The sequence below is a fragment of the Callorhinus ursinus genome, unplaced genomic scaffold, assembly GCF_003265705.2.
Source record: "Callorhinus ursinus isolate GAN/ISIS: 27379988/994484 unplaced genomic scaffold, GSC_fseal_2.0 scaffold43, whole genome shotgun sequence".
Taxonomy (NCBI): domain Eukaryota; kingdom Metazoa; phylum Chordata; class Mammalia; order Carnivora; family Otariidae; genus Callorhinus; species Callorhinus ursinus.
Genome location: NW_027397105.1, coordinates 12979720 through 13003351, shown reverse-complemented (window position 1 = coordinate 13003351; position 23632 = coordinate 12979720). Strand labels below are relative to the sequence as shown.

Below are 23632 nucleotides of genomic sequence, written 5' to 3'. Positions count from 1 at the left end.
GGTCCCCTTTACACATCCACACAATCCTCAGCATATTTTCTTCTAGACCAACCTCACTGGAAGATAAATGTTGTGCCAGCTTCAAAGCACTATTTGTGCCCCTATTTGTGGTGGGACTTGATAGATTTCCCCCATCTCTACTCCCCCTCCGTCTACAGTCATAGATCCCTGGGGGGTCTAGGTCTTGCTTCCTGTACAAAAACTACATTTCCCAGCAACCCTTGCAACTACAGATGACCATGTGACTGAAGTATGGCCAATGGGATGTGAATCAATGATGTACCACTTCCAGGTTATGCCCTTCCAGGGAAGGGAGGTGCTGCCTCTTCATCTCTTCCTGCATCCGGACACCCAGAAGGTGGGCTTGGAGCCGAGTTACCACCCTGGGTCAGAAGGACGAAGGCATCAAACACTATAGGAATCGCAGAGCAACAAGATGGAAGGAACCCAGGCCCTGACACCATGAAACCGCCTGTCTTGAGGCACAGATCACTGGTCCTCAAGCTGTTATATAGGAGAGAAAAGTAATCATCTGTCTGGTTTAAACCACCATCAGTTTGGTTTTGCTGTTGTTGTTGTTGTTGTTGTTGTTGTTAATAAGCAGCCAAACCTGGATCCCAACTGATAAACTTGCTCGATTTTTAAAGTGCACCCATGGTACCCAGTGCCAGCAAGCTCTCTCATGTCAGGTTCTCCCAGAAACAGAGTCTGAGACAAGGATTCAGCTGCAGGGGCTTCAGGAAGGAAGTGTTCCAAGCAGAAACCAGTAGGGAGTAAGGAAAACGGGAGAAAACAGGAGAAGCCAAGCAAGGGTGCATCTCGGTCCTGGCCAGGCCCTGGTCCCAGGCAGCTCTGGTGTGCAGATTATACCTCTCAAGTTTGCGCTGTCTTTAAGGCAAGGGGCTGGGCTTTCCTGCTGCAGTACATTGGCTGAGGGGACCCCCGGATGTGGGCATCGACCCTCAGGTACTTCCACTTTGCTGTACGGGGTGAAGAAGACCCACGGGCCATTGTCTGAAACAGGCCCGAGATGTGAGTGGTCAGCCAGAGAGTACAGAGCACATATCCCGAGAGGGGATCAGGTGCTCCATGCACGGGGAGGTGAAGCCTTCCGGAACCTTTGTGATTCCCACCCTGTCAACCTCTTCCCCCAGCCTCCTCATGCTGTGGCCCCAGTGGAGATGAACACCAACAACCCCGAAGATACTCCCCTGGGACCCTTAGCCAGGAGTACTGGCAAATGACATGAGACCTACAGTTCAGTTGCCCAGTAAACCATGCTGATTTTTCCCAGAGAAAGCGACAGGTCCCAGCACATGGGGCTCAGAATGTGGAGAATCAGAGAGGTGCAGCCACTTGCCCGAGGCCTTGCAGCTAAAGTGGAGGGACTGAGGTGGGTGGGTGAAGGGAGCAGCCATGTTACAGAAAAGCCGAAAGCTGTGAGAACCTGGAGAAGTAGACCCCAGGCTCCGTGGGGAGCCAGGAGAGCTTCTGGGGGCAGGGTGGCCCCACGCAGGGGCAGGGGTGGGGGGTGTAGGGAGAATCCCTGTAAGACTTCGGGTGTCATTCACTGAGCACTTCTATGGACTAAAACCCCGACCTCTGTTAGCTTCTGCATCCCCCACTGTACTTTACGGAGACACCATCTCCTTAGGTTCACTCAGTAGTGGACGCAGAGAGAATGGTGTGGGAGCAAGGAATCCTGGGCAATATCCACAGGGAAGTGAGACCCAGGCCGGAGGGAGCCAATACAGGGTGTGTTCTCACCACAGTCCCCCCGGGGGCTCTGGGAGCTCAGTCCAGCTGGGGAAGCCCGGGACGGCACTGGCCTGTGTCATGCCCTCTCGAGCAGCGCGCCGGCCCTGAGCAAGGTCCTGGGCGAAGCTGCGGAGCGGGGGGCGAGGGCGGGCAGGTGATCGCATTGTCCCGCAGAGAGGCGAGGGGCTGCTCCTGGCCATGCTGCTGGGAGGCACCGCCATCCAGGTCCCGTTGACCCAGGGTGCAGAATCTTCCCACTCTTTCTAGCTCTTTCCCCCTCTTAGTTCTGAAAGTAGCTTTGACCAATGTTCTGAGACCTGTGTGCTTTCTTTACTCTTACAACTTCAACACTTGAATGACACGGAGCTCTTCATTTAGACGTTGGCATTATATTTACTCGGCTCCATTAACCCACTCTGGGGGGAAGGGAGGTCTTCAAACACCTGAGAGGGGAGGAACAGCCAAGTGGCGGCCAGACCCGACCCGGAACGACGGCCGGATGCTCCCTCCCTCACCAGCCCTTAGAGCCAGGCTACCTGGGTTGGGGTCCCAGGCCTGCCCTTCACCACCCGTGTGATCTTGAACAAATTGCCTAGCATCCCTGTGCCTCGGTTTCATCCTCTGTAAAAATGGAAAAGGCAACAGAACCCGCTTCCAAGGGCTGTTGTGAAAATTCAATGCAATAACCCGTGTACAGTGCATGGAACAGTATGTGGCAAAGGGTAAGTGTTGAGTAAATGCCAGGTCAGCCTCTGCTTCAAGGGAGCAGAGGCTGATGTAGGGAGCAGGCTTGGACACAGTATGATTGGGCTGGGGTAGAGGGAAGCGAGGCGCCGTGGGAACCCTGAGAAACAAGTGATGAATACGGGAAAACTGCATAAAAGCAGAGCTAGAGAAAGTAGGTTTCGACGGATGAGTAGGAGTTCACAGGCAGAAGAGGTAAGGTGTAGTGAATATCTGCGATGGGGTGGGGGTGGCTGTCCAGCATCCAAAGCTCTTCTTAACTGGGGGGCAGCTCCTGTGTAGCATCCCAGGTAGGCAGTGTCCTGTGTGCTACTGCGGAACCTGAAGGGACAAGACTTTGGTTTGGCCAACAGGCCACTCCTACCTGGGACTTGGAAGCTTAATATTGAGCAAGGGCCATAGTAGAGTCCTGGCCAGGCTGACTTGGATGCCCAAGCCCCTGTATCTTCCATAACCACTGAGAGTCCTTCCATCCACTCAGTAAGCCCTGAGACTGAGCCAAGAAATCCCCCCTTTACCTCGGGTGAACCGTCACCTTTCTGTGGTTTGCAGCCAAGAATTCTGAAGGGAATTTCCAGCGGAGAGACCAGAATGAGCAGGAAATGGAACGGAGGGACCGCTCTAGTGATCCTGGCCCTTGCCCCCCACCCAAGGCCCAGCACCAAAGCCTGTCCCTCCCCCGAGCTTTCCTCCTCGACACTCACTGAGATCATACGAGGAGGCAGGCTGCTGGGCAAACGGGCCTGTCCACTCCATCGCACAACCAAGAGAACGGAGCCCTGAGAAGTGGTGATTTGCTGAAGGTTGTCCATAGATGGGAGGGACCAAGGAGGCTCTGATGTGGGGTCAGACACCTGGCCAGGCTCTGCCCTGCTGCAGCCAGAGGTCCCGGGGCCCCGAGATGGGAGGTCTGTCCCCATCTGCCATCGCAGACCCAGGACAGATGCTGAGACCGACGCTTACAAGGCAAGCCTATCTGGGCCATCCTGGGGCGACTATGCGGAATGAGGTTTTAGTTTAAAGGCAACTATAGGAAAGCGGATGAATCTGGAGCCCAAGGAACACAGTGCCTGGGGCTCATCATTCACTGTCCGGGCCGAGAGCAGCCCAAGAGGGGTGGTTAAGAACAGAAATCAGGGGCGCCTGGGTGGCTCGGTTGGTTCAGCGACTGCCTTCGGCTCAGGTCATGATCCTGGAGTCCCGGGATCGAGTCCTGCATCGGGCTCCCTGCGCAGCGGGGAGTCTGCTTCTCCCTCTGACCCTCCCCCCTCTCATGTGCGCTCTCTCTCTTTCATTCTCTCTCTCTCAAATAAATAAATCAATAAATAAAATCTTAAAAAAAAAAGGACAGAAATCAGAGGACAGGTTCATTCACTGAGCACCTACTGTGTCCCAGGCCCGTGATGGGCCTCTGCGGTTTCACTGAAACCACCTGCAATCCTGCAAGATCAATGTCAGCACCCCCAATTTGCAGATAAGGAAACTGAGTCTCAGAGAGGGACTGTGACATCTTCAAGGTCACACAGCCTGGGGTGACAGAGTCAAGGGGGGGGCTGTCTGACCTAAAAGCTGGGGATGGAGGGTAGATAACCCTGCAGGGAGGTTGGGGCACTGAGGGGGGCTTAGATGTCAAAAGGTATCACGTAGCAGAGATGATGACATCTCAGGAAGGTGTTACTGTTGTTCTTAATGTAAGTCTCACTGCATCTCTCCTCTGCTTAAAACCCTCCAACGACTCCCCCTATGCCCTGAAAATAAAGTCTGGAGTCTTCATCACGGCCTGAAGGACCCCACGTGATCTGCCCCCAATCCTTGATTCTCTTCAATGGCACCAAGTCCTCTCGCATCTCAGGGCCTTTGCACAGACTGTTCTTGGCATGCTCTCTCCACTCCTCACCCCCTTCGTTCTGCCTTCTCCTCCTGCTCTTCCCCTTACAGGGGGTCTTCTGAGGCTGTGAGCTCTCCCGTGGCCAGTCCCCAGTAAGGGTCCCCCCTCACCGGTCCCCTTTTCTCTCACGACACTGAGCGTGCTTTTTATTACTCTTAGCCATACATCTGGCAAAAGTCGGCTATTGGGGGAGTGAAAAAGAGCTTCAATGGTACAATACTTTGTGACCCTACATGACAAAATCGTATTCCTTAGTACTGTCTCTCTCATTCGGGAGAAATTAAATTTAAATAATTTACCTAATTAATTAATTATAATTAAGTTTAATGGATGTAAATGATTTAATTAATTAATTTAATTTGATGTTTCTCCTTGGGGAGTGCTAATGGAAAAGAAGTAGGGAGTGCTGCGTTAAGCATCTGCGAGTTTGCACGTGCTTGCTCGCTGCACAGGTCGGCCTCAGCCCTGCTGGAGCTCCAGTTCTAGAACGCTGCCTGGCACACAGTGGGTGCTCACATAACACCTCCTGTGTGCCAAGCCCTGCAGTGCGCAATCCAGACAAGGCTGTGCGGTAGAGAGTCCCCACTAAGTCTCCTTTGCCTGGACACCCCCCCCCCGCCCCCGCCCCAGGCAATGGGGAGCCATGGAAGGGAAGGACTTCCTGGGCTGGTGCATCCCAACCAGAGGTCACAGCTGCTGCCGCCTCCCAAGCCTCCTGCCACCCAAGTCTCGCCGTGAGGCCAGCCCAGGATAAGAATAGAGCCACCCACAGCTTCGGCGATGCTAGAGGGGGTGGATGCAGCTAAACCTGGCTTGGCAGGTGGCTCACTCAGGGTAGGACAAAGCTTGGGCTGGCTGGGGGGGCGGGGCAGGACTCCTGGGTTTCTGGGTCCACCCAGCTCTGCTTCACTGTCTGGGGGGGCCCCCGGGCAGGGCCAGGCCCTCACAGGGCCTTAGTAACCTCCAGGAGAACCCGAGGCCCCCCGGGCTTGAGGATGCATGATCTACGATAAACATAGCACAGCTGATGTATATATAGACCCTCCCCTCCCACCTGGTTTCCAAAAGGATTTGAAAACGGCTTTCACAAGAGGCAAAGAAATGCACTTACAGCGTGCCAGGGTTTACACATGAGGCCCTCACGTCACACGCCTCAGGGAGTGGAACCAGGACAAGAAGAATCTCTGATCCCTCCAGGAAGCACGTCTAAAGGAGAATGAGCTCCCCATCGGGGGAGATGTACAAGCAGAGGCCACAGACCCTGGGTTGGTGGGGGGGCGGGTTGGCGGGGGAAAAGATCAGTCGGTCACGTGAGGGCTGGGCCAGATGCTAAGTCCCTGCCGGGAGAGGAAATGACAGCCGCGGGGCTGGCTCAGTCACCGCCCCTGCCGTAGGCAGCCGGGAGCCAGCCCAAGAGAAAGCCGAGGGTTGGGAGCCATTTGCTAGCCCCTCCCGCTTCCCTGGGCCAGAGTTACCCAAACCGGCTTAAAAACTGGAGCGGGGGAGTGACCCTTAATCACCGTTCTTTCGGGAGGTTCTCAGGGGACAGCTGTGCTCCAGTCCGCAGCGTCGCAGGGAGCCCTGGCCTCTGACCCCGAGCGAGAGGCAGTTGAGGTTTGGGAGACGCCGGCCGAGCGCCCAGCACCCAGCTTTGGCCCTGCTGCCTGTGTGGCCTTGAGCTGTTTGCTTCCCTTCTCCGAGGTGCAGCGTCCCCAGGCAGAACAATAAGGGGGTTACCTTGCTCCTGGAGAGCCCTCGGAGGACTGATGCCCCAGAATACATAGAATGGCAGTATGCCCCACCCCCCACCCGCAGCCCAAACCTTGGTGCACTTCTGACGGGGCTGGGCTCCCAGGGCCCCACTGCCTTGGTTCTAGGTTCAGCCTTGAGGCCAGAGGGCACTTTCCCTGCACCTGCCATTTCCTGTCAGTGCCAGACCCTCCTCCATTCCAGGCTCTGAGCAAGACAGACCCATCTAGACCCTAGAAGAACTCCCGGTGTAGTGGGAGAAAATATGCTAGGGTGAGGGGACAGAGTGACAGGGGGGTCAGGGAGGCCTCTGTCAGGAGGCCGCATGTAAATAGAGACACAGCTTAGCCAGCCACGAGGACATCTTGGGAGAGTGTTCTCGGCAGAAAGAATAGCCAGTGCAAAGGCCCTGAGGTGGGTCAGAGTCGGTGTGTTTGAACACGGTGTGTCTGAAGCCCAGGAAAGAAGTGGGAGAGGGGTGAGAGAGCGGGCCAGTTGGTGTGGGCGTTGTGGACCATCAGGAGGCTTGGACTAGGGGAGGTGGGAGCCACAGCACAGTTCTAAGGAGAGGAGAGACTGGGCTGATATTCAACAAGGGAGGCTGCCTTCCCTGGCCTTTCCCTGGCCTCCAGAGGGGAAGTCACCAACTCTTTCCCTCTAAGGCTGCCCTCCCACTCCTGACCAGGCCTGAATGCTGCATTTTAATGCTGCCTTATGAGGATGCTCCATACTGTCATTGAAACACAAAGTCCACGTGCCTCTGCCATCTATCAGTCCAGAGAGACTCCGCCGCCGCAGAGATAGGCAACCCCCAGGCGGTGCTGCTTGGAGAGAAACTGAGACATCCAGCCCTAGCAGAAGGGCCTCTGATCTCCACCTCACAGCCTGGGGACAGGGAAGAGGGCACACTGCTACTTTCAGTGAGGAGCGGGCAGGAAGCCTTCACTGAGGTCATAGGTTTTATAAACTGTCAAGGGCCCAGGGACTTACGATGTCCTTTGTAAATGTCAAATTATCTGCACACTGGCACCCTCACTTGGGATGCCTGGACACCCTTTGTAAAAGCAGAAGGATCCTATAAATAGTAACTGAACCTGTAAACAACTGCTGTTTGATCTAATGTGCAGAGGAATCTGCAAACTCTGAAGTGCTTTCTAATGGGGCCAGTACTTGGCAAACTGTAAACTACTTGGTAAACTACAAAGTGCTTTATAATTTAGTACAGGGCTTTGCAAATGTAAATTACTTTGCAAACTGTGTTGTAAAGAACCCTGAGCTTTGCAAAGTGCAAAGTCCTCTGTAACCTGGGAAGAGATTTGCCAGCTATGGAGGGCTTTGCCCCCACCCGTGAGATTCTGTAGATGAGTCAGGCCTCTGCCCTGTCTCTGCATCAGCCCCAGAGCTCCCCACTCGTCCCCCCCTCCCCCGCCGACCCCGACACCCCGCCCCTCTAGAACCTCGAGTGCCGGTGAGGGGTGGGGAGCACAGCGGGTGGCCAGGGCGCTCCGAGGCTGGGCGGGGCTCCGGGGACACGGGGTCAAAGTCGGGGCTCTGCCGCCTCCTGGTGGCCGCAGGAGGAACGACGGGGGCCGCGCCCCTGGGACTCGGGTCCAGCCGGTCCTGTGCGCGCGCACATACACTCACACGCGCGCGCACACACGCGCCTGCGGGCCGATCCGCGCACGCGCATACGTCCACGCGCGCACCTACTCACAGGGCTGCGGAATTCATTCACGCCCTCCTCCTTCCCTTCGTGTATTCATTCATTCGCGTTTTCATTCAACGAAGGGTGACTGCTTGCTAGATGTCAGCACTGGTGACACAACAGTGGCAGGTCAGATCTACCCAGAGAACGCTGGTGAAGATGAGCCGGCCTGGCCGGGTCAGATCGGGGAGGCCTCCCTGAGGCAGGGACACGGCAGGCAGACCAGGAACGTGGTGGGGGTGCCAGGCAGCTACAGGAAGGTGGGGGAGGGGCACTCCAGGCAGAGGCCACCGTCAGGGCAGAGGCCGGAGGTGAGAAGCTGCCTTCGTGAGGGAAGTGCCTTGAAACGATCAACTCCTATGCCAGGGAAGGGTTAACAGGCAGCCGGAGGACCAACTTGGGGGAGAAAACAGACTTCACTTCTGGCTGCCCTGAGGCTGAGAGGAGTGTGCACAAAGGTAGAAGAGAGATAGACCCCAAAGGGATCAGCGCCTCCTTCTGGGAACATGCCCCAATTCCTCGTGGAGGACTAGGGAGCCCCTGCTCTCAGACCCTGAGATGTAGGCAGGCTGACTGCCCCAAGTTTGATCCTCCTGGCCTGTGACTGGCAGGACAAGCATGTGACCGCTTCCTGGCTAGGAGATCCAGCCCTGAGACTTCTGCCGGAGCTCTGCTAAGCGGGTGGGAGCCAATGGCTGCTGACTTGTCCCCACGAGGGAAGTGTGAAACCAAGACAGGAAACGGCTAAGCTGGACACAAGTTCTTCAGGATATTAACCAGGCTCCTGGATCTAACTATGCCTGAAGCCAGGCCTTACATGAGCAAAAAAAATCCTCTTCTCTTTCAGTCTGTTGGAGAAGGGTGTCAGCCCTAGCCCAGGCCTCAAGGATCACAGGATCGTAGAGTCACACTGGACCCTGGCAAGGAGGCTTCGTTGAGCTGCCCACCCCCCACTCTCCTCAGAGCCCTCTCCAGGGGACCTGTATCTGTCCCTAGGCCTCAGTTTCTCCATCTTCCAAGGTGTATGGCTTTGAGCGAGTTCCTTCAGCTTTCTGGGCCTGTTTTCCCATCTGTAAAGTGGGGATGACAGCATAACCTGAGACGATATTGTTAACACCTGGACGAGGTGACTGCGTCAAGGCTGGGGTGCAGCGCTTGGCATGTGCTCACCCCTCTGTGCACCTGGCAATGCAACCTTCACCAGCCCTGGGACACGCAGTTCCCCCAGTGGGCTGGGTCTGGGTCTGCCGCTCTGCCCCGTGTCCAGCACCGGGCCTGGAGCCTCAGCTGGGAGCTGCAGTGTCCTCCCATGTGGAAGGGTCTGTCCAGGGCAGGGCCTGAGGGGTTCAGCAGCGCCCCCCACCCCCACCCCCACCCCCGATCATGCTGCCCTGGCCCAGGGGCAAGAGCGCCTCCTACGGACCACAGATCTTCACCAAGGAGTGGGACTCGCCGCTTCCACACACAGTCTCACACAGTCTTTGTTCCACTTTTTCTTATTTTTTTTAAATTAAAACAACAATCAGGTAACTGCCCCAACCCAACAGGGATAAGACCCTGGGCAGTCCTTTCTTCAAAAAAATATATTTTCTTTTTCTTTTTTTTTTTTTAAACAACACCCAAAGCAAATCCACAGCCCCTGTTGAGCCGGTCCCCAAGGAGAGTGAGTTAGCTCCCCTAGCACCTCTCTGAGCAGAGACCTTGGGCCCATCCCCCGGGACCCCAGACTGAGCAGATAGGGGAGTCTCCACCTGCTGGTCCCTAGGGGGTGGGAGAAAAGTGATCGGCTCCACACCATGCAAGAAAAAAAACAGCCAAACCCACAAAGCAAAAGAAAAAAAAAAAAAAAATCAACAGGATAAATTAAAAAAAAAAGTGAAAGCACCCCCCCTCCCGAGGCAGTGGACGGGAGCTAGGTTGAGCCCATGTGCCCTTAAGAGGGCCTCTTTGCCAGTGCTGGGGGGAAGGCTCGGGCGGCTCCGCTGTCTTACTCATGGGGGCTCAGGAGGATTCACATGGCTCACCCCCCAACTGTGTCCCCCGACACGGATGCCAGGACAGAGGTGTGGCCACCCTAGGCCAAAGTGTGCAAAGTCTATTCAGTCAAGAGATAAAAAAAAATATATATATACAACTTGGGTGGCATCCAGGGCTGGGCCCAGGCAGTTTCCCACACTCAGGCACTGGCTGCCTTCTCTGCGAGGGGCAGCAGGGTCCCGTGGAGGCCATCCGGGCCCGTCAAAGTCCAGGATCTCAGGGGCTGGAGACTTGGGGTCCTTGGAGCAGCACGGGCAGAGGCACTGGTGGGGCCCACGTGGGCCTGGCTGAGGGCCCCGGTGGTCTGGTTCTTTGGCACTTGGGACCAACGGCCTGCTGCCAAGCCAGTCAGAAGCAGCCCCCTTGATTCTTCCCCCCAACACCCAAGGCTGCGGTGGCAGTAGCTTATGGGTGTGGACAAGCACTGCCCCAGCAGAGGGGGCGTGGGGTGCTGGAGGGCCAGAGAGGAGCCCACGGCCCGCCCCCTAGGAGTCCTCCCCCAGGATCTCCTTCACAAAGGCCGCAATGTCCGTCTTCTTTGTTTTGTGCAACGTGAAGAACGGGTGCTCCTGGTGGGACAAGAGAAGGCAGTCACCTTGAGTAAGAGTTCGGAGGCCAGGCAGAGATGCCCCCACCTCCCCAAAGCACTCCCAGTCCCCGTATGCTCCTCCTGCCCAGGACACCTGTCTCTCTGCCTGGCAAACTCCTACACATCCTTCTCTGACCTCCCCCTTCAGGAAGTCCTCCTTGTTAGAGACAGCGTGATGGCTTTCTCCTCCACTCCCCTGCAGCTCTCCCCTGGCCACTCTGAACTCACTCTTCTCCACCGGTACCAGGCCTCCAGCCAAGTGGAATGCCCTCTCCATCAGCACATAAGTCCTTCTTCATCCTTCCAAGCCCAGTTCAAATGTCACCTCCTCTGTGAGGCCTTCCCTGATAGCTTTGGACAAAATGACCCCCCCCCCCCCAGTCCCTGCACCATCTGTCAGAGCACTGCCTGGGCCTGGAGGAGCGGGGAGGGAGCCGGGGTATGTCTGAGCCAACAACTGAGTACCTGCATGATTTAGGACAGAGGTAAGCCAAAGGTGCTGCCCATCTCTGTGCACAGGGATGCTGCCCTCTCCCCAGAGCCCTGCCAATTCACCGCTCATGCCCCACACTCACCATCAGCTCCAAGTAGCTCATGCGCTCTGCGGGGTTCTTCCTCAAGCTAGGAGAGAACAGGGCAAGCTGAAGCCAGGCTGGCATAAAGGAGATCTCCAGGCCAGCCAAGCCAGGGTGGGCTCACCTCTAAGCCTACAGAGACTTAGACCAAGTTGCTTTGCCTCTTGGGGTATTTGTTCTCTTGTCTCTGGAGTGATCTAGGGAATTCTCAACGATCCCAATACCAAATGATACTGAAATGCAGTAGTTCACAATCGCACACACGGTGTCCTTAATCAGGAGGGAAACTCCTCATCACGAGTCCAGGGACAGGGGATGCCCCAGGGTAAAGGGTCAAGGTGACCACTGACTCTGCTTGTCAGGCTCATTTGTTTTCCGTCTTTCTTATTTTCTCATAGGAGAGTGAGTTAGCTCCCCTAGCAGCTCTCTGAGGACACATATTTTCCCCTGAGTATCTCTTTGCCCACAATCCACAGAAAGGTCAGTATGTTCTGCCTCTCACTTCTGAATACCTTGTGATTTTGTTTTTCAAATCTCTTTCAAAATCCAAGAGTTGGGGGCACATGGGTGGCACATTAAGTGTCCGACTCTTGGTTTCAGCTCAGGTCATGATCCCGGGGTCCTGGGATCGAGCCCCATGTCAGGCTCCCTGCTCAGCGGGGAGCCTGCTGCTCCCTCTCCTCCCCACTCATGCTCTCTGCCACTATTTCTGTCTCTGTCTCTCTCTCTCAAACAAATAAATAAAATCTTAAAAAAAAAAATCCAAAGGGAGGGGGGTGGGGGGATGGGGTGACTTGATGGGCATTAAGGAGGGCACGTGATCTGATGAGCACTGGGTGTTACATGCAATGGATGAATCCTTGAACACTACATCAAACACTAATGATGTACTATATGTTGGCTACTTGAATTTAAATTAAAATAAATAAATAAGTAAGTTTAAAAATTAAAAAAAAACTCAAGAGTTGGTCAGTAGATTTTACTTTGCATTTCCACGTATCTTTTCCCTCTGCGGTTACGCACTTCCTGTTTAACTGTGGCCAGGGAACCCGACCTGGATGCCTCTGCCTTCTTCCTTTCTACCTATTTCCTTTGTAATCTTGAACATACATACATATACGTGTATATATATATATATATATATATAGATACATATATATATTTTTAAGAGAACTCCCATGGGCATCCTTTAACTTGGTACAAAGTTCCAAACATCACTAAAACAACTCTTGTTTATGCTGTTCAAGTCCTCCATCTGCGTTTTCTTTCCTTTTCCAGGCTACCTGGTACGTCTGGCTCTAGAAGGAGTGTATCAAAATCTCCCCAAGGACCATCGTTTGCCCGATTTTCCTTGGCTCTATTCCGGCCCTGCATATTTTGATGCTAGGTCGTTTGGGTGTTTATTTGCTAAAGGAGAAGGGGGCCGGGCACAGGGCGGAGCTGGAATCGGGCGGGGGCAGGGAGGGGGGCCGACTGGGGCTCCGGGAGGCTGCGGACTCACCACTGCGCAGTGAAGTCCACAAACTCAGGGGAGAAACGGTCAGCTGGGAGCTGGGGAGATGGCTCTTCCACCACCTGCTTCAGCTGCTGGAACGGAGTCCCCCAGGATTCGTACGGAAAGCGGAGGATGGCCATCTCGATCTGCAGCGAGGCAGTAGCGTGGGTCAGACGCGTGCACACCCGGCCCCTCGAGGCAGGGCAGGTGGGGAACCCGCCTGGCCTGTCGCCCAAAGCTGGGCCACAGGCAGGCTGAGGGGCGGACACATGACATCAGAACAAAGATCAAAGCTGGGAGAACAGCAATAGTCGGTTCCCCTGACCCGGCCGGCACAGACTATGGCTCCCAAAGCAAATCCAGCCCGGGATTGTGACAGTGGGAGTGTCATCGGGCTTTGAAACAAACTAAATTCGGAAGGCTTTACGTGAAAACCCAAGTTCCAGCTAATCTGGAAAAATCAGAGGAGCTGACGAGCCTGGGATACCTTCCCACAGGCAGCAGTCGGCAAAGGCACGTGGGGCAGTCACCCCCTCGCCACAGGCCTCCCCCTCCCTACCGTCTCCAGGGGGTCTTCAGTATCTGCACCATGTATTTGGGCAGTTGTTATGACAGAGCAGGCAAATGGGAAGTGAAATTATCCCCACAGGCCTGTCTCTCCCTGAAGCTGTAGACGGTGAGACCTGCGTTCGGTCAGCTCCTTCGCTTTGGCAACAGCCCCCCCCCCCCCCCAACCGCCGCCCCATGCATCCAGCAGTCTCCTGCAGGACCCACCTGCAAGGCCTCCTCCTCCGGGAAGACCTCCCCCTCCCGGCGGACCCCCTGGGCACACAGCCACTGAGGACTTGTCAATCCTGCTGAACCCGGAGCTCCCTGCAGGTGACATCGAGGCCACCTGGCCTCTGCAGCCACGCCAGGCCCCCGGCCATATGCGTCGCCTACAGTTGGCGGGAAGTCATTTGTGGAAAAGACCGGCTATCCTGCCACAAACTCTGGGTTCTGATTTTGACTGCCAAGTTAAAAAAAAAAATCAGGTCAGCCAGGCCCCCGCCTGGAATAGCAGAGACTTCTCACTGACAGGCCGTAATCAGCATAATGAACACGAGAGACCTCAGCTCAAACAAATGTTTCGTGCTGGCACCTGGCGCCTGAAGAGCTCACTAATTATTGTGCTAAGAAAGAGCCTTCCCATTAGGCTACAGGCCCCTTTCCAGCCAAGACATAAACACACCCCACAGAAGGAGGGTGAGCGAACTGCAGCGGGTAGGGCTGCGATCTGGTGTGTACTTTCGTAGGCCAAATTCAGGGTGCTTTTTCCTAGAATGTACCGATTCCAAGTAGCAGAAGTGAGGGTCCTGTGTGGGTTTCCACGGAAGGACCCAGTGGCTGCCAGAGTGACCATTAGGAAAACAGAAAACTGTCCAGAGTCTTGACCTTGTAATCCTTTCTTCCTGGTAATTCTGTCTGAAGAGCTCAAAATATGCAAAACAAAACAAAACAGCCTCTGGGCACAAAATGCATGGTGTGGTGGGATTTGCAACAGAGACTATTAAGAAGCAGCGCAAACACTCAGCACCAGGGCCTGGCCTGCAGCAGGGCAGCTGAGTCTTGGCCGTGACCATGAGGGCCATGCTCCGTGATATCCCATTCAGGTGTTCACATGATCAGCACCTGATTGACACCCGTCACAGCCAAGAGCCTTCCCAATCTCATGGCGGGTACGTCCCCTGGCTGCGCTCACGTGCCCGAAGACGGCTCCCCGGGCTGGGCTCAGAGGCCTGGAGAGAAGCCCCCCTCAGTGGCAGGCCCGGCACCCAAGGCCTCACCAGTCCCTCCCCCAGGGTCAGCCAGGGACTTCGAAAGGAAAGAGAAACCCAGAAACGAGTGAGACGTCCCACATGAGGGACTGGCTGGGGAGATGGTAGCTGGTGGTGTGGAGTCTCTTGAAGAGATGCCTACAGGGGTTTCTAACAATCCCGAGAAACATGAGTGATGTGGTGCTAAGTGAAAAAAGCAAAATAAAAGCCATCGACATCTAGAAGGAAACGGACAATGCTGGCAGTGGACGGTAGGGAGAAGGGGCTATGTGTCTTTGATGATTTTTGCCTCCCTTTTACTTTTCCTCTGTTTTTAGATGGGCGTTTCTAGGACTTTCGTAACTTCTGGGGGAAAAGCCTAACCTCTCCTGGGGCAGCCGGGTTCCTAAGCTGCAGGCGCAGCTTCTCCTATGCCTGCACGCTAGTCCCCCATCGAGACACGGACCTATTTCCCCTTGACCCTGGCCTGCCCGGCGACCCTTTGAGCAACAGAATGAGGCAGAAGCACGAGGTGCCAGTCCTGGGACGGGCAGGTCAGAGACCCTCTCTCGCAGAACCCAGACACCACAGAAGACGTCAACTACCCTCGAACCCAGCAAGCAGCTGGCCGTGAGGAAGTCACACGGAGGCCCCACATTGGCACAAAGCCTTCCTGGACCTTTCAGGCCAGCCCTGACCCCAGCCAGAGCCATGTGGCGTGGCAGAACTGCCCAGCTAGTCCAGTCCAGATTGCAGAACCGTGAGAAATACTGAACTATCGTTGGTTTCTGTCACCAGGTTCTGGAGCATCTGCTAACTCAAATATGCACTTGGCACGGGCTTGCCCAAGTTCCAGCGGAGACATGAGAACGTCACTGGGATGTGGTGCATCCCCAGTCATGACGGACAGACAGACGGATGGGAGGAAGGGATGGAGGGAAGGGAGCAGGGCTGTGTATGTGTCAAGTGGTCATGAGTGGGGTCTCTAACATCCAACCAGTTCTGTGTCGTCTGGAAATCCGGCAAGAATTTGCTCTTATTTTTTAACTCAGGAATTGGGAGACTCTTATCTGCAGGTACAGCGTGCACCTTCAGACTCTGAACATTCCTCTCTGCTTCAAAAAGAAAACCGTTCACTTGAAAAAGGATTGTGTCAGCAGTATTAAGGAAAATGGAAGGTATCACCCAATTCCGTGTCTCTGACAATACGATTTTGCTTTTGATCCTTTCCCAGTCACTGCGAACAGACACTGCTTACACGGTTATGGTCACACTATGAGGAGCGTGGTTAGGATAGTCAAATTGCGTTATCAGTACGATCCAAAACATCTACGTTGACCCTGAACTCCCACCCACCACTTCTCTGACCTGCCCTTGAATCTGGCCCCGAAGGCACACACTAGGTGCCCCCCCCCCCCCTCAGGGCCGTTGCCCCCAGAGTCCTGCAGGGCCCTCCCCTACCTCCTCAGAAGCTTGTGCTGCTCTGCTCCCACCCCTGAGTCTCCCCTCTCCACACTCCTTCCCACTAGGTATGATGCTGGTTTGGTTTTGGAATTACCACTTGTACCCCACCCCCAACACCAGGAGGCCAAAAGGGCCTGGGGCACGGAGGGTGAGGACACCATGGAAACATCCACACTGCGGACACTCCCCATTAGCTCCAATGGTTGGGATGGAGGCCAATGACCCCTCAGCCAGCTCCGTCGGTCCCTTGTGCATACTGGGGCCACCATGACAGCAACGTTTTCCAAGGTATCCAAGAGGGAAAACACGCATTCTGGTCTTTTTCCTGTCCCTTCAGCCCATTCTCCACATGGGTACCAGAATGGGCTTTCTTAATTGGTATCTAATTAAACCTTGACCCACACCTGAGCCAAGCCCTGACTCAGGCAGGGGCAGGCGTTCACTGGGCAGTTCTAGAAAGCCCCCAGCCCTCCTCCTGGACCTCATATGTAGCCATCCCAGCTGAGCTAAGGGCTGGGCACCTGCCCTCACCCCTCCCACCCCCACAGCCCCAGGACTGACAGCCCACCCACGACACCCAAGCAAATGCACCAGGACCTCACAAGCAACAAACTTCTTGCTGCGAAAAAAAAAAAAACAATTTTCTTAAGATTTTTGCCATTTTGCTCTTTAAATTGTTTGAGTACCAGGAGCTCACTTAATTTGGAATTGGCTGTGATTTCTCAACAAGTACCATGAGCTCTGAGTAAAGTCTAAAAGACAAGCTATCACAAACTGTCGAGAGTTTTCATGAAGGACACACCTCCCCACTAGCAAAGGGCATAACATCACCGTAGATATCCCCTTGGATACACCATAATTTTTGATGGCACGTTTTCTGCTCAGATTGTGAAGCCAACACTTATTTCCAGGCCTAAACTATTTGATGGGCCCACCAAAAGCTCCTGGACTGAGCAGGGCCCCACCCAGGCCCCACCCGACCAGCAAGCGCTGGGCCCAGCTGCAAGCCGTTAGTTACCATGGTGATGCCGAGGCTCCAGACATCAGACTTGACATTGTAACCCTTCTGGTTCAGCTCTGGGTTGATCCTCTCGGGCTGTAAAAGGGACCAGTGAGGCGTGAACACCCACCTCACAGTGAGGGGCCAGAGTAGGGGCCACCCGAGTCTCCCTCAGCTAGGTCTTTCCTCTCCCACCCCAAACAGAAGGATCAGTGCTAATCCCCCCCCACCCCACCCCCACAGCAGGGGGGAAAACTGAGGCCGGTGAGGGCCAGGGTCTTGTGGTAAAGGCCCAAATCATGCCTCACAGCTACCCTTGCCTGGGGAAGGGGGGCACTCTCAGGATAGTGGGAGAGGGCTCGGACCTACCCAAATTGCACAAGTCACCTCCATGTGGGTGTTCATGAAATTTATCATCCAAATGGGCATTTTGGGCACAGCTAATACCAGGGTTGAAGAGGGGTTGCTTGGCCAGGCTAGGTAACAGATCAACCCTGCTGGAGCAGGAAACGCAGGGCCTCAGGAAGGCCCTGTCCCCAGTGGACAGAGGACACGGCCTGACCACGATCTCGCAGGCACATCCCTCCGGAACCTCAGCTGTGGGGGGACTCAGAGTGTTGTGGGGACCACTCACAGCCATGTAGGGTTTGCAGCCAGCGTCCAGCGTTTTGGCCACAGAATCCACCAAATAGCCACTAATGCCAAAGTCGCACATCTTCACGTGACCCTCCTTGTTGATGAGGACATTGGACGGCTTCACGTCTGCAAGGGATAGAACACCCCTTTTTCATCTTCTGGGGCCGTGGGGCACTGCTGGAGGCCAAAAGCTCCTCTGACGCCCCAACCACCCCAGGGGCAGATGATACCAGGGCCCAGGGAGTGGAGGAGGGACGAGGCTCTGGGAGGCGCTGCCCCGGTCCAAGACCACAAAGATGGGAGCAGCCCAGTCAGAACACGCCCTGGCCACTGGCCACAAGTGGGGAAGGAAGTGAGTTTCTACGAGGACCTCGTCTTTGCACCCACCATCAGCACTCTGGACATAAGGTCCAGAGGGGTGACTCGGTCTGTTTCATGGCAGAACCTCCAGCTCAGGGGTCCTCCCGCGCTGGGGCTCTGGTGGGGGATGGCACCACTGCCCGGCTGAGAACCCGGAAGCCACCCAGCGTCCACGCTGAGAGGTTGGGAGGTTTGGCCAGGAGGCACAGGGTGGCAGCACAAACACGGGACAAGGGAGCCCACACTACAACTCGGGGTCCATACTGAGTGGCTGCGGGCCACACAGCAGGGCATCTTCCAGCAAAAGCACACGTAGAACACACGCAACCTCCAAGTTTTCCTACAGGGACACGCAGAAGGATAGAAATGCACAAGAAAAGGACCAGCAGGTTCCACGCTGAGTTGCCAACAGTGGTGGCCGGGGCGGGGGGGGCGGGTAGTGTTGCTGGGGTGGCCGCCGAGGAGCCAAAGCAAGCTTGGTCTAATCAACTTTGTGAGAAGCGGGACGTCTGGGTAAGTGAACTACTTAGAAGGGAAAGGAAGGAACCATGACATACACGACCCGGCTGAGCCTCAGAAACATTAGGCCGAGTGAAAGGCTGGAAAGAGGCCATGTCAATCTGTTTACATGAAGTTCAAGAACAAGTAAAACTCATTTACTGTGGGAAAAATCAGATGAAAGGCAAAGGGGGGATGTAGGGGCGGGGACTGACCAAGGAAGGCCCAGAGAACTTTCTGGAGCGGGGCAGAAGGTACAAACATCCTGCATCTTGAAGGGGCCAGGGTCACGAGGGCGTAAACTCTGAACAGATTCATCGAATGTTAACTACGGATCTGGGCATTTCACGATACATAAACGCTACGTCAAAACAAATTCAGTCAGCATTCCCAGGACCGAAGTCCAATTCTTGCTCCGAGTACCAGCAAACCTAAGGACCTAAGAGGAGTGGCTGGGGAGGTGCAGCTGGGACCGGGGGAGGGGGGTGGGAGCTGAAGACAATGGCTTGGAGAAGTGACAGTGGTCTAGACTGGGAAGCAGGCTCAACTCATGACCCCAGTGGGCACCTCACTACCTAACACCTCAGGTGGCTCATCCTGGGAAAGGGGACAGGTGCACCATCCTTGCAGGGCTGGGCGACACTGTGCCTGTGGGCGGCCGGCTGGCCGGCGGCGTACACTGACCTCGGTGGATCACGGACAGCTTGCTGTGCAGATGCTCCAGCGCCCTCACGATCTGGCGTTCAGAGCACAAGAACAAAAGACAAGGCTGCTGTCATTCCTGCCTCCGTCCACCACGACACAGCAGTAAGCCCCCCACCCGGGTCCACCTGTCTCCCTCGGCCATACCCGCCCCCCAGTGCCCCACCACCCCAGGCTCTTGGATAAAACCCAGCCCTTCCGTGGCATCCCCGGCTCCTCTCCTTTAGCAGAGCCAGAGGCCTGTACGCTTGAGCCATTCCCCTCAGGAGGACACAGTGGGGAACCCTGAACAATTACCCCAAAGATCCTGACTCAATACTCTGGCACAGGTGTGTTTTCAATGTTCCCATATGCGATCAGGATTGAGAAGCACCAGTATAACTGATTCCATTTCCTTTTTCCCTTTGGCTGCTAGGATGCTCAAGCCCAGCATTGCTACCTTCCTCTAGGAACATCTTACCTCAAAAGGCAAACACTGTGCATGCTAAGCTTCTCCCCAATTTAGCTTGTACCTCTGTGAGCTGTCTCAGGGCATTTTTGGCATAAGGAAATTTTAAATACTAAGTCCTTTTTTAAAAAATGGTATAGAAAGCTTAGGAGTTTTGGCACACAAAAGCTAGAGACCCAAGATCTGCCAAATCTGTGTGGCTCTGGGAGCCCAGGCTCTGGGGTCTCCTCAGCAAGAAGGCTCTGATCCAGAGTGGTAGAGCTGGGTCCCTGGAGGGCAGTCGCCCAGGTTCACGGCCCCACTGAGGACCCAGCTGTGCCCAAGCTATCACCATGAGGCTAGGCTTTGTGCCTGCTGGCGCAGGCCTGGGGCCCCTGGCTCTGGACCTGGATCCCCCAACCCCTCCCAAGCCCAAGGTCACTTACAGACACAGCAATTTCCCCCAGGATGTCCTCTGGAATGGTCATGTTTTTATCAAGCACCTTCCGGTAGAACTTGTCCAGGGATGTGTCCATGAGCTCCATGCAGATCCACACATCTCCCTGTGGAAGGACACCTGGATATCAGCCCGGGTCAGCCCGAGGCGGTACCAGTGTCTGGATAGCCTGCCCTGGGGCCATGTCAGCATGTGCCTGACTCTCCAGCGCTGCTCAGGCCTCCCCACAGACACATCTGCCTGCTCCCCGCCCCTCCTATTCCGCCCCCCCCCCCCCCCGCAATCTTTCAACTTCTGCTTCTCCACCTTCCATGCTTGTCTACACTAGTGGGTGGCACACGCGGCCTCCCACCCAGCTCTGTTGCCTCTGGTCTCCTCCCTCTGATCCCTAATTCTACGACAGTTTCCAGAAAGAAGCGATAAAACACACACCTAACTGTATCCCTCCCAGTGGGGGCTCTCAGGCCCAGCTACAGCTCAGCTCCATGACCCAGCCCTGCAGACCCTCCTAACCTCAGCCATTATGGCCCCCAACACACATGGGTCATCCTAGCTCTAGCCTTGACAGATGGTTCCCTTCTTCTCCTGCAAAGCTCGGCCTCCCCCACCTCCAGCTCCCCCACAAACTCTTATCTATCTTTCAGGACAGTCTTCTAGGAAGGCTGGGTATGGCATCTACTTGGGGCACCTGCAGACCCACGTGCCTCCCTGCCAACTCTGACCCAGCATGCAGTGAGGTGCAGGCTGCCCCACCCCCACTTTGCTCTGCACACCTGTGTCTTGCCCACCCCCTACCCCCACAGTAAGGGGCCGAGCAGAGTGCCCCCGGTACACAGCAGGTGCTTAGCCAGTCAGACGAGTGGATAAGGCGGCACTGACCCAGCACGCTTGGGGACCTGGTAGATGCTCAGGGAGCATCCAGCAGGAGCCTGTCTTCTGGCTGCAGCAAGCCACACCCCCTGGCATCACCCTTGATTTCTCTCTCATCCCACAACCAGTCCTGCTCACAGACCAAGAACTGGACCCTCGCACACCTCCTTGGCTGCCCCCGCTCGGAAACCCACCCAAGCAGCCTGGATGCCGGGGAAGCATGCAGGTGACCCCAGAGGCAGACTGAGTACCAGGCCCTGGGTCGCATCATCTTAGCCTCACACGACCTTGTGAGGTGGGTACGATTACTGGCCTCATTACACAGAGGAGGAAACCGAGGCAGGAAGCAGGAGAGCTGCGCAGCCTGGGTCCTATAAGCTCTCAAGAACCCCGCATGTGCTGTCTTACTCCCTCGGTGCCTAGCACCTAGCACACATAGAGGCACTGAGCGAGCGTCTGCTGGGGGCCCAGAGTGAGCAACAGCGGACGGTGGGGCAGCCGGATGGGGCACAGGTGTGCAGAGTGAAGTGGGGGGGGGGCAGCCTGCACGCCCAGCCTGCAGCCCAGTCCCCACCTCCCACCCACCCATCAGGGCCGCACCTCTCTGAAGAGGGCCCCATAGAAGGTGACGGTGTAGAAGCAGTCAACCGTACGCATGTTGATGTCCAAGTCCATGAGCAGACGCTTCTGCTCCTGTGAGTTCACGGTGGCCCGGATCCGCTGCAGGACAGAGGGCTACGGTTCAGGGGCCATGCGGCAGAGGGCGACCACCCCCCACCCCTTGCAGGAGGACTAGGAGCTCCAAGGGGTATCCAGGGGCCGTACCACAGGCTCAGCCCCCGTGCCTCCTCCAGAAAGCCTCCCAAGTTTCCACTGGCCCAGAGCTCCCTGGCTGGGCTGGGCTGGGACAGCACGGGGCCCTGCTTACCTTAACAGCCATGATGGTGCCACTCTGGTTATGCCGCACCTTCTCCACCACCCCGTAGGCCCCACGGCCCAGCTCCGAGATGGTCACCAGGTCATCAGCCTCCACCTCAAAGTTCTTGGGGGACAGAAAAAAGAGAGGCCACAAGTCAGGAGAGTACTGGGGCAGCAGAAAGAGGAAAGAGCCAGTTAGATCTGAGCTCGAATCTTACACGAACCACCGTCTGCTGTGTGACCTGGGGCGAGTCACTCCACCTCTCAGACTCACGCCGCTCTCCATAAAACAGGCACAGCCCAGCGTGCAAGGCTACTGCACGGTATAAATCCCACCGCCTGTGAAATGCCCCTAGCCGGCACAGGGAGCTCCAGAGATGCCCTTTCCTTCTTGCCCTGCACCCCATTCAGGGGGGGGGGCAGAATCATTCATTCACCCAGTATTCGCTGAGTCCCTGCTCTGTGCGCCTTCCTGTTTTAGGCACTAGAGACAGAGAGAACAGAACAAAGGTCTTGCCCTCATGGTGAGCAGTGTCACCCTAGGCCACCCGCGCTCCCTCCTGCCCTCCGCTGTACAGTAAACAAGAAAGCTGGACATCGCCCACTGACAAGTACCGGGAGGGAATGAGCCTGGGAGGGGCTGTCAGCCATGGAGAGGCCTCCAAAGTGGGTCTCTGCCTGTGGGGGAAGCACAGTCCCTGAGCCAGGGTCTCAATCCCTGGTGAGCAAGCCGTCAGGAGGCGCGTGTGCAAGGCAGGTGCCCAGATGCTGGTTCTGAGGCTAGAGCTGGAAGTCCGCACTTTTGACACACCATTCCCACAGTGATGTGAGCACCGGTGGCCCCAGGACCCCAACTCTGAGATCAGGAAACTTCATGGCAGCTCGGGCTCTCCAGGCCCCATGAGGCAGGCCACTGTCCCCATTCCAGCTGAGAGGGTCTGAGAGTGGCCAGCCTAGGGCCACACAGCCAACGTCTGGGCAGTGAGGCTGCTCTCCAAAGCCCAGCTCCTTCCACCACCCACAGCCACTTCCCAGTGGCCTTACAGGGTCAGCGTGGGCCCGCTTGTCACATGAAAACACTGAGGTTCTGACCCATGAAGGCCCGCCCCAGGTGCGCAGCCGGCACCTACCCTGTCTCCGATGGTGATGAAGGTCCGAGAGTCAAGGTTCCGGGGGGGTCTGTGGGGAGGAAGCAGATCCCATGAGCCTCAGAGAGAAGCACATCCTCCCCGGAGAGAAGGAGCAAACCAGCCTGGCAGAGGAGCCAGACACCCGTCCCATCCCCAGGAGGCAGCCTGAGGGAGGTGGTGCTCCTCCAGGCAGCTAGTCTGTCTTCCAGCCCCTGCTGTGCCGGATGCAAGGCGCGGTCACACAGACGTGGCCAGAGCCTCACCCTCCCATCTCTGAGATGGGCAAGAAAGGGGGCACAGCACAGGTGTGTGATGCCTGGGAGCCCCCATGGCCACCCGCCCCGCCAGGGCCCAGTACATAGGAGGTGCTATCCAGGACACGCTGCCCCCACCCCCCTGCTTGCTCCCCTCCCCGGGGCCCCCTCCAGGCTGAGCCAGGGGAGAAACTGAGGTAGACTCACGTGGGGTTGGGTACGGGCGGCTTGGACACGAAGGATATCCGTATATCCTTCTTCCTTTTGGATTTCCCTAAAATGGAGAGAAGGTGAGGCATCCGGTCAATGCTCAGTCTATCAACATCCCTGGGGCACTCCTAGGCTGGACAAACCTAGGGTCAGAGATGACCCAGACCCCCTGCCCTCAAGGGGCCGCGAGGACAGATACAGGTGCTGAGGGTCAGTGTGGGCAATGCTCTGAGGGGGGCACCCAGAGGATGTCCCCGGCCCAAGCCCCACTGGCCCTCCTGGAAACTGACCTTGGGTAGTCACCCCACAACCGCCCGAGGAAAGGTGATGCCTCCAGAGCGTACCTCCAAGGAAGGTCACTCCATCGCAG

The 23632-nt window shown here is 56.1% G+C and overlaps 1 protein-coding gene across 2 annotated transcripts; it reads right to left on the bottom strand.

Moving 5' to 3' along the window:
* Positions 1-9324: 9324 nt before the first annotated feature.
* MAP2K3 (mitogen-activated protein kinase kinase 3) lies at positions 9325-23366 on the bottom strand. Of its 2 annotated transcripts, XM_025864047.2 has the most exons (11): positions 23260-23366; positions 22799-22847; positions 21679-21792; positions 21351-21470; positions 19870-19986; positions 18979-19030; positions 17435-17562; positions 16819-16896; positions 12547-12686; positions 11046-11091; positions 9325-10450 (listed from the first exon to the last, which is right to left on the bottom strand). In XM_025864047.2, the coding sequence occupies exons 1-11, from the start codon at positions 23349-23351 to the stop codon at positions 10367-10369; spliced, it is 1020 nt and encodes a 339-aa protein (XP_025719832.1). In that variant the 5' UTR covers positions 23352-23366; the 3' UTR covers positions 9325-10366. The 2 variants fall into 2 exon arrangements, with proteins under 2 accessions (XP_025719832.1, XP_025719833.2); XM_025864048.2 differs by lacking the exons at positions 22799-22847; positions 23260-23366 and adding an exon at positions 22284-22334 and having other exon boundaries at positions 21679-21834.
* Between the last annotated feature and the right edge of the window lie 266 nt (positions 23367-23632).